Genomic DNA, 10,855 nt, shown 5'->3' with positions numbered 1-10,855 from the left:
TCCTGACTCTGCTTACACAGACATTGGTTCCTCTGTAAAAGTAACTGATAATCAGAGCCAACCCTTGGATGGGGCAAATTGGGGCAACTGTCTCAGGCCCTGTGCTTTGAGGAGGCCCCACACTTTGATAAAATCGGGACTGTCCTGATATTTAGCCCTTTGTCCAACCGATGTAAGATCAGGACACCATTTCCCCCCGATATTCAGGTGAGGAGGGGGGCGTGGAGGCAGGGGGTGAGAAAGAGAGCAGTAGGTGGGCAGACAGGGCAGGGGGCCATCAGACAGACAGGGGAGGAGGAGGCAGCAGACGGGTGCTCTGGGCAGACAGCAAGAAGACTAGTGGGGAGGCTGATTTGTCCCGGGTCCTGCACCCCACTAGGGATGGCCTTGCTGATAGAGAGAGAATATGAACAAGCAGGGTTCTCTCTCTCACACACACACAGTATCACACCATCCTCCCCCTCCCACAAACGTGTGTGCATGACAAGAAGCAAGACACAGACCCCGCCCCCATTGTCTTATCTGTCAGTACCAGAAAGGGCTGTAACCTGAGCCCAGTGCCTTCCTAGTCCAAGATAAACTCAGATCAATCTTTCAACACCACGCTCTGCTGGCCAATCCCAACAACAGGTCTGCCCTTCCTGCATACCCGATGTGACATAATGTGCTGCAGAGGGATCCTATTCCCCAAGGTACCCCACCTTTTCCAGTGCTTCAGGGCCCAAATACTCAGCACACATGCCTGTGACCAGCCCCCAAGCTTAGGCACTTCCCACTCCCAGAGAAAACTCACTGCTGGTTCGGATTCTGGAGCGAGTGCCAGGGTGGATCAATGCCAGCAATAAAGGCCAGTGACATAAGTCGGAAGGTTGGTTCTGTGGCCCTGAAACCTTACCCCTCTACCAAGCCAACACAAGGTGTTTTGCTAGCAGAAAATGCCAAGCCATTAACTTCAGACCCTGGGACAGAGAGACATACAGCAGCCATGTTTGCTAGCGCCATCGCTCCCTGCAGTGCTTCAGAGTACCCCTGCTGTACACCCAGCTCATGTAAAATCGGTGGACCCTGCCCCCTACAGCTTTTCCCCGTCAGTGATGAGAACCCCCACGCACAGCTCTCCAGAGGAGTTGCTTTCTGACTGACTGGATTTTGGGTCAAGTCCCAATGCGTCAGTGGACTTCCTGGTCCCATTCAGAGTCAAGAGGCCATTGGAACAGCTGGCCCCATCCTGCCCAAGGACAGCTCCTGAAGCTCTACTCCCTGCATGTTGAGGGCACCATGGATGAGGGCAGCCAGAGGTCCGTGCTCCCAGAGCGACCCCAGCCAGCAGCCCCAGCTGCAAGGTAAGGCACTTTAAACTCCACAAAACAGTGATAAACAAGCCTGACTGAGCTTTATTAGTTACCAGTTGTGGGGCTGGATCCTGTGCATAGGGCACACCCTCAAAGCTAAACCCTCATGACTTTGATGAGAGTTTGGGTGAACCAGAGCTGCAGCCTCAACCCCATATTTCCGATGAGCTCATGGCTTCCCCCTGTGATCCAGACACAGGAGTCAGCCAGGCAGAGGCCAGTAGGAGCAGGTACCTCCAGGCAAGCCGGTTCCTTCCACCACCTCTGCTCCTTGAGCGAGGAGGGTGGGCAGCAAGGCCAGAGGGCATGACTAGGGATTCCATCAGGATCAGTGGGTAACATGAGGGGTAGATTACCCCTCCTCAGCCTGCTGTGGGGATCTCACTCCTTCCTCAAGCACCTGTTGCTAGCAACTACCAGAGACAGGGTAGTAGATGGACACTGGGGTTGATCCAGTCCGGCAGTTCCTCTCAGGGCACGAGGAGTGGCCAGCAGTGACTAGAGCACCACCAGGTAAATGAGAGGTTTATTATTTATTGGAGGGACAGAGCAGCTTGCCCTCGTTTGTACCTCTAATTTATTTTTCACTGCAGTCCCTCTACTATTTCTTTCAGATCACCAGGGACTGCTCCTTAGGCAACTCCCAGCGCTGGGCACCACAAACAGCACTGCAGGACAAGGGCAAACAACTCCCAGAGGGATACACCAATCAAAGGGGAAAGGATCAGGAAGCTGGGGGGGCTTGAGGGGGGGATGTGGTGTTGAGCAGTGCCAAGTACTCCCCCACCACCCTTCCTGTTTCCTACTGGTTTGAGATTAATGCTTTGTAACCTTGTTTGGTACTCCCAGGAGGAGAAATCCCCTTCTGAGGCTCTCTCCACTAATGTTTATCCACTAACTGCTCTTATCTCTGCAACTGTTGCATTGTATTTTTCATAGCATGGCAGCATCCTGTGGATTTTTCCAACCGTTTCTCCAGCAATGCTGATGGCAGCCTGGCAAATGCTTGGCCTATGGTGGGGGCACAGCTTGTGAGGATGAAGCCAGGAGGGCAAGCGCATCGGCACTGCCATTTGCAGTGCCCATGGAATCACTCCACTCTTGTTTCTACAGTCTGCAACAAAATTGTACAAGTTGAGCTGGTGACAAGACGTGCTGGAGGGCTGTTCCCCATAGGGTAACCAGATGTCCCGATTTTAGGGTCTTTTTTTTATATAGCTGCCTATTACCCCCTACTCCCTATCCCGATTTTTCATACTTGCTGTCTGGTCACCCTAGTTCTCCCACCTGTTATTCTGGCAACAGACAAGAGGTGAATCTCTGTAAGCTGGGTGGTGTAACCAGAGTGGTGGTAACAATACCTTTTTGCTTTATTGCTGATAAAGTGACTGAGAGCTATGTTGGTTTGTTTGTTTGAATATACCATGGTCTGAATTCTGTAGACACCAAAGGCGCCACCCCAAAGAACTGCTGCTTCCCCAGCCCACTCAGACTCTTGTGGAGGTTGGACTCCAATCAGGAGTCCCATCGAGTTTGAGGAACAGCTCTGGTACTTCATGATTCGGCTGTGTGCAGGGTGGCGTGAGCTCAAAAGTAAATAAAAGGGAGCACGTAGTTTTACCTACTGAATTCTAACTCCTTTCCCCCACTGCCAATTAGCTCCAGCCCCTCCTCCTGTATTTCCTCCCACAAATCTGAGATTTAAGGCATTCAGCACAACCTCCTACAGGTCTCATTGTTTAAGAGTGATAAATGAGCACGTTCCCTGTTGTGGCAGGACAGATGGAAGAGGCCTAGAATCGGGCAATGAGGGTGACTGGAGGTTTAGCCTGAAAAGGTTATGGCACTTGTTTACAGGGTACCACTGTCAAGGTGTAAAGAATGCTCAGAGAGAGGGGAAGACATTTCCCAGGCTGGAATAATCGAAGGAAGACTACATAGGAGCACAGAATTTCTGGTTTCAGTTTATTTTCAGAATTTTACTGTACAAAGTATGCAAAGTGTAAAATGGTTTCATGTTTCAGTTCAAAACCAAAACCATCCAGCTATAACTTAAGAGAACCCAGCTTGGAACAGAACAATTCACTCTGCTAGACACACAGTGCATGAACACCACAGACACCAGGAGTTTGCTACTCAAGTTCACAACTGGTGGGAGGGGGAAAACAAAAACAGATTTCAGAACTTATTTCAGACCATGTATCACTGCAGTTAAAGCCACATGTGCAGCAAGAGGCTGGTTACTGTCTATTCATTAGAAAATCTCAGCAGAACTCACCTTACTATATGCAGTTTGTGTAGAAAAAAGTATCAGGCTGTACATTACACAGTGATCAGAAGAGTTGTGTGGGAGCCAGGAGATCCTGGCCCTTAGTACACAATAAAATTGTATTCATTACAAGATACAGGCACAGAGGAGTGTAAGAATCCTTCACAGACAGATCTCCATGCAGGCAGCGAACCACAGCAAAATGAACACACACGTGCGTGTGTGTGGCTCCCAAGTGAATTAGTGCTGGTGAAAGGTGTCAGATCAACAGGCCTAGAGAATTCAGTCCTCTCTATGCACAGCACAGGCACGGGTGGCAGAGGCACAACACTTCCCCTACACACTGCTCTGCCATGTGGGGTGAAAATTCTGTCTCTATTAACTGGCCCCTTTCTCGGAGCGGCCATACTCGTGGCAGTCATGCTGTTGTGGAGACCTGGTCCAAGAAGAACCAAACAGATCAACACGGAAGTTGCACAGGTTACTGACCACCTGTCAGACGGTAACTTTTGGTCATTATCTTTAATGGAGTCAGAGCCAGCCAACAGGAGGCGAAAGGATCTGTGTATCCATCCCATTGCCATACAGCCTGACAGAAGTAATTTTATGACTCATTCGCCATACAGTCCTAGTGGGCATTACTGAACAACCACCCCTGGCTTCAGGCATTAGCTAGGAATAATGCACACACCTACAAAGAGACCGCACGTACAAATACAAGCTGAATATGAAAACAACAGACATCTGCAAGTTCATTTCCTATTCATCTAAATGTCTATTGTGTGGCGGATTGAAAACTTAAGGACATTTTGAAGATAAAGTCTGGAGCCAGAATACAGTTCTCCCCAAAGACCCAAAGTCAGTTTTATTTATATTTAAGAGGGGAAGCCAGATTTGCAGGCTTTTTTAATGTGATAGCTATGTTAGCTTAATTGACTTGAATAAGTCTTCCTATGAAGCAGGGCAAACAAGTTTGTGATCTTTCAGGCTTCTTTATCCTTACTGTTTAAATAAATTTATGCCAATAAGACTTTAAAGCAGTCCCTGGGGCTAAATGGATTTGCCAGTTTTTAAGAAACTGGTAGTGGTGTGATTTTCTAGGATTTTTAGTGGAGTACATGGCGGCAGAGGAGGGAATGGAAGTGTTTCCTGTAGCTGAGAGGCAAGGCTGGGATTAGTATGGGATCCACCCAAGAGCCCTGCCTTATCATGAGTTCCAGCCTGTGCTCCTGATGACATCCATCTTGGCTGCTACTAGTTCCTCACCAGGCTCTTGGCCTGAGAAACAGAGACCAGGGAGATGGGAGTGGAGGCTGGAGCAACAGAGGAGGGAGAGTGCGTGTTCTTGGCAAATGGGTCATCAGAGGCAGTGAGCCCAGCAGAGAGGGTGGGGAGAGGGAAGAGGATAGGAGTAGCCGTGGGCAGAGGTGCTGAAAGCTGGTTTACATTTAACACCACTGCCCCCATCCAAAGACACTAATGACTTATGTTATTCCTCTGCTATGGAGGAATGGGGGCTGCTGTCACGGCATATGCTAGATCAGGCCCTGCTCTGCAAGAGTTGTGTCATGTCACCCTTTGGCTCTGCTTGTTGCCTCTATTCTCAAGCAACTCTGCCCCCAAGGAGAGTGAGATTACCAGCAGCCACTCTAGCCCCCTGGCAGCAACGGTTGGTTGAGGACCATATCTTCTCCACTCTGCCCCACGTAGGGTGGGAGCGCTACTACCAATCACCTTGCTCTAGGTCCATTCAAATTCCATTCCTTCCTCACCCTGCAGAGCAGAGGGGCAGCGTGCTGAACCCGCATGCTGTGGTGAGAAGAGAGTAGTGACTCAGCTGTGTTTCTGGTGGGCTGCTCAGTTCATACACTGCCTTTCCCCATGCTACAGCCCCTGTTAGGGGACTGGCAAAAACCAGGAGACAAGCATCTGCCCCTTGGATCCCACAAGGGGCTAGGGACCCTAACGTTTTCAATATCCATCCATTCCACTCTACAAAACACCACATACCACTTTACTACAGAAAAGTCACCACAACAATCTCCATGGGTCTCAAACTGATCACAGCAGCTTTGCTTGAATCTATTTGGGAGGTGCCCTGCTAGACCCCTCCAGGCTTTAGAATTTGCACCATGCTGCTGACTGAGAGCAAAGACGTGAAATAGTGTCTCAGGCAATCCAAGCTACATAGCGGGGAATAGGGGAAATAGCAGGGAGCAAGGAGATCGCTCGCCCCTGAGCAACCAGGAGACCCAGCTCCCTAGGGAAAGGCTCAGCCTTACATGGACTTCACTTGACATTGTTCAATAGGAATTTCCTCAGTCCCTTAGCTTACGGTCAAAGGCTGGGGTTCTTAAACACTTCAAAGTAGGTTTCCATTCATTTAAGAACTTTCCAATAAAAGAGAGGAGAAAAGGAGAGGCGGGTCAGAGTGAAACAGCCCACTTCAGAGCAAACCCTGCAAGCCTTCGTTGCACTGTGCTTCCCGTAAAGCAAAAACTGTGGGATTGGGTTGGAAATGCTGACACTACCTTGCTGTCCCCCACACCTGATTCTCATCCACTAACAGACTATAAACGGCAAGTGAAATAGGCCGGTCTAGTTTCACTGTTCAATTCTTTATTAGAAGACAGTTTGCGCTTCGATAGCAAATCTCAAGTCACTTCACAAAGGTTACGTTTAGCCTCACAACATCCCTGTGAGGCAAATATCATCACAGTTCCCCCCTTTTGCAAATGGGGAGGTGAAGGCGCAGAGAAGTGAAGTAACTTTCCTAAGGTCTCACAGTGATTTCCGTGGCAAAACAGGGAATAGAACCCAAGAGTCCTGGCGCCCCATCCCCCACTAACCTCTCCTTCCATGCTCAGCAAAGTGCAGAAAGGGAAATGACCTTGCCTCTCTCATTTGGGTTTAGACCCCTCAGGCAATATCAGTAACAAAGTTAAGGGCATTCCATTTAAAGGAGGTTTATGCTAAGAGCGTGCCTTTCAGTGACAGACAGAAATGGTGGCACTTTGAACTGCAGCAGGTAGGTTATGTAGCAGCTGTGAAGACACTTGGCTTCTATTTGGTTTTATGTTAAATCCTTACACGCATTTAAAAACAGAAAGACGTTTCCTGAGCAAAGTGACTGTCAAACAACTCCCAGTTCTGCGGTGGTACGGCAGGAATCATGAAAGGAGGAAATTTATACTGGGTGCTTTTGTTCTAAATTCACAAGTCTGAGCCAACTGAGCCAGGGTTGGGGCTCTGAATTCAGGCAGCCAGTTCAACCTTGATCACAGCTTTATCCAATTACCCCCACGGTCCCTGCCCCACAGCCCAACAGAGTCTCTTCTCCAGTTGCATTTGTTACCCAAAGGTTGAAGAAACTCACTTTTTATGACGCATCATGCACAGCACTATGTGACTTTCGTTTAAAAAAAGGGTACAAAACCAACAGCGTTTTTAAAAATTAATATACAGCAAAGGCCACGACTGTTTAAAACCAACAAAGACTGCCAGAAAGCCTGACTGAAAGAACGGGTGTGTTTTAGGGCTGGGGAAACCTATAAACATCTCATGAGGCAGTGAGACGAGATTCTTCCATAGACCCACCTCCCTCCATACCACCAGTGCAATTTGGCTTCTTTGTAATCCTTACTGGTGCATAAATACAAAGGGGGTAGGGTCCTTATAAATACCACAGGAGATACCTAGGACCAACAGGAAGGGCCTGGCAGACCACAGATAGACCATGGCTTGAGAATCACCACTTTAAGCCCTGGGTCAGTAAGTTGCTTGAACACACAACTGGTCCCATATACTTCAATGGGACCTGCTTAAGTACCTTGCCTTAGTGTGTTAAAAACCTGTCTGTAAAACAGACAGGCAAGCAAAACAAAGACATTCACACTGTAAGAGACTTCCCCCCAGACTTTCCTGTTCATCAAAACAAAGTTAGACATAGGCCCAAGCCAGGAAGTCCCCCGCCAGATCCGGAACTGAACCTGCCCAGAGGTCTGGAGGTCATCTGGACCTGGGGTTTTGGTTCAGCTCATGAGAGAAGTAGGAGCCGGCTCTGGAGTGGAGACCTGGACCCAAACATTCCTTGAATTCAGAGTGCAGGGAGCGGGTTCAGATCCAAAGGTTCTGTTTAGACCCAGCTTTAAAACCTTGAGAACTGAGCTGCACTGACAGGAAAAAAGCCTTAAAAAGTAAGTTCTCTGGAGAGCTAAGCGCCCCTCACCCAAGAATAGACAAATTCCAGGCTAGCTTGGTGACTAATACTGAGGAGAACAGTCACACAGGGGTAAACGGTCAAGATTTTTTAAAAAAAAAGCAATTGCAACATTCAGACGCAGTTTGGTCTCTCTTCGCTACAGCGGGGTTGGGGTGTGGGTGGGATGAACATACCGTAGTGCATTTATATATAGTGTCTTAAAGAACTATGGCACTCAGCCACATGCCTCAGCCAAGGTCTGCCCTTCGCCTGCTCACTCTCTCTCTCTGGGCCCGGGGAGGACAGGGGTTAAGTGTTCCCCCTTCCTTCGAGATGCACTTGAAGCCCTTCCAGAATACCACACCGAAATTCGAAATTCCTGCGCATGCTCCCTTTGTTTGGGACTAGGCTGTCAGGGTTAGGTAAACTCCACACACCTCCTAGGAGAATGTTTACTCAGCCAGGCTGTAACTGTGCAAATACATAGGGAGAGGGAGGTGGGGAGGAGGTGATAACACGACTGACGGGGGGGGGGGGGGGGGGGGGGGGGGGGGGAGCTGTTGCTAGAGAAACACATTCAGAAAGCTGCAAGGGGGGCAGAGAGGAGAGCGAGCACCGGACATTCAAATTAGTGGGGCAGGGATGAGAGATCAAGGGGCCGAGGGGGAGAGTTGCATCATGCACAAATCCCCTGATGTCTCATTAAGACTGGTAATAATTCAAACAGCTGCAAAGTGAGCAATGCCCATACAATGATCCGCAATACAAGCAACTGAAGAGACTGAAGGAAACAGATGGCAAAACCCACCCCTGCTACCTCTTGGTTCACAGGGGTCCAGTGCTATTGGAGAAGAGCAGCCCTGGAGAAGAAAGAGCTCTTCAACCCCAAGACAGCCTGGTTTACAAATAACTATCAATTCTCTCCCCACCCACCACGATCTCCTTCCTGAGCAGAGGGGAACCGCAAATTCTCCCTCACATGCAGACTTCTATACATGAGAAAAAACTGCTTCCCCATAGAAATCTACACGCGCAGGACGCAGAGACAAGGCCTGAGTAAAGGAGATGTACGCACACTACTGATCACTGCAAGGCAGGGCTCCAAAGGAAATATAAAGGCCGTGTTTGTTCACACAGTCTACAATATGCCTGGAAAACAAGGAGGACCATTTTGTGTTAAGGGCTCAGCTAACTCAACCAAGTTGCCTTGTGAGCTTTTAAGATATTACTTTCTAGATAGATATCCCAACCCATTACCCCCGGCCCTCCTTCCAAATAAAGTGCAGATGGTCAAATATTACTGGTCTGTCACCTGCCAGTTTCAGTCAGCATTGGGGACACAAAACCCAAAAGCAGAAGAAGAAGAGAGCACTGCCCCACATCCTAAACCGAAGTCTCAGACTGCAAGCGAAGGGCAAATTTGTGAGATTTGGGATCTATGAACTCTTCCGAGAGTTTGATGAAGGGGATTTTCTTCACATTAATTACAAGGCTGAAGTCCAAGCACTTGAGAACAAAAACGACACCATCCCTTAATCTACTTGTGACTGCTTCTTCACTGACGAGTGTCCACTGCTTGGAGAACCAGCGATCCCTGTCATATTGGAGGGTTGGGCCTGGATTGATGTAACGCTCCAGGAATGCCTAGACACAGAGAGAAACACACACACAGAAAGAATGAATTGGTGCCACAGGAACTCCACTTCCCCATGACTCAGGTCTGCCTTGACACTTTCTTTCAATCTCATGATTTAGCCCCAGGCACAGAGACAGTCCCTGTAGCGAATTGTTTCAGCTAGCACACTTGGTAAACCTTCCTCTCCTCCTGCCATTTCCTAGCCCTAGGACCTGAAGGAGTAGGTGACAGCTAGAGATCAGCTTTATCTCATCCCAGACAGTTCACAAAATTATGGCTCCAACTTCCAATTTCAAAATTGCCTTTTAAATATAGATTTAGCACTAGGGAAAGGTCCGACAGCGCTGGAGAGCAGAGGCCTCTCCCTCCAGAAAGGAGGAGCCTGGGCAAGGCACAACTTCCCCTCTGCCATATATACAGCTCACTGCCAAAATAGCCCCATCCTTGACCTGGAGAAATCCCCTGTCCCGGTGGGAGGAGATTTCAGTCTCCATGACCCACTCAGTCCTTGGCAGGAAAGTACTTTAGCTCAGACACTTGGAAGAACAAGCATCACTTCAAGCAGTTTACTTGATATTGTTGTATTTTAAAGTTCCCACTGCAAACTCAGGGGGCAAGTTCTGCTGTCAACACACATCATGCCAAGTGCCCACTGGGATTCAAACGCTGGTATTAGGTCATAACAGACCCCAGGTTTAAAGCCAGCCTAAATGCCCACAGTGTCTCTGCTACTATCACATATGGTTACGAATACTGGGTAAGATGGTAAGTGCTTTCGCACTTCTGCAGTGGCCTTCATCCCAAAGGGGACTATATGTAAAGCACCAAGCCTCACTTCACCCAGCAGTAAAATGCAGCCCTCTCTGGAAAGGACTGTGGCAGCCATTGAACAGTTGCACAGCAACTGAGAGCAGGAAGTGAAGCATAATCATTCAGCTGCATCTGCAGGGAAATGTAGGAAGGCAGAATGCAGCCATACGTACTGGGGGTTTGGCCAGGACATGAAGACTAGCTCTCCTTTTCATGCACACACACACCTCCACACACACCGTGACACAGGTTCGCTAGCAACCACAGCTCCTTGGGTAGAAATCCAATCCAAAGAACAGCACCCCTAACGCTGCGTCTCTGAGGTCAGTGCTGGCAGCGGGAAAATTGCTCCTTCCTGAATCACCCACTCCACCCCTCCCACCACCCTAGGGCACAGAGCTAGCGAGCTCCCTACTGAATTGCTACCACCACTTCCTGCAGCAACCTGTGCTTTCCTTGGAGGTCTCAAAACCAAGGATCGGCCAGGCCTGACCCCACTCGATTGGTTAGAATTACTGAGATCGCAGCTCACTGATGCTCACAGCTTAAAAAGGCAGATGGGAGAAGGGGCAGTGGGGTCTGAGTTC

At 49.0% G+C, this 10,855-nt stretch overlaps 1 protein-coding gene and 1 long non-coding RNA gene across 6 annotated transcripts in view; one reads left to right on the top strand and one right to left on the bottom strand.

Annotated features, from left to right (window-relative positions):
• Positions 1–540: 540 nt before the first annotated feature.
• Positions 541–7,928, top strand: LOC115635296. The gene is made up of 2 exons (XR_003996558.1): positions 541–1,343; positions 1,967–7,928. It is a non-coding gene; the product is annotated as an uncharacterized LOC115635296 (long non-coding RNA).
• VANGL1 (VANGL planar cell polarity protein 1) overlaps positions 3,304–10,855 on the bottom strand; it is a 57,600-nt gene continuing 50,048 nt past the window's right edge. For all 5 annotated transcript variants that reach the window (XM_030533742.1, XM_030533721.1, XM_030533731.1 and 2 more), the window contains one exon: positions 3,304–9,466. In XM_030533742.1, coding sequence (XP_030389602.1) covers positions 9,206–9,466 — 261 coding nt within the window. In that variant the 3' untranslated portion in view covers positions 3,304–9,205. The remainder of the gene's footprint in view (positions 9,467–10,855) is intronic.

Source organism: Gopherus evgoodei, chromosome 1 (genome assembly GCF_007399415.2).
Source record: "Gopherus evgoodei ecotype Sinaloan lineage chromosome 1, rGopEvg1_v1.p, whole genome shotgun sequence".
NCBI classification, from domain to species: Eukaryota; Metazoa; Chordata; order Testudines; family Testudinidae; genus Gopherus; species Gopherus evgoodei.
Note: the sequence above shows the minus strand (reverse complement) of the source record. Positions and strands in the feature narration are given on the sequence as shown.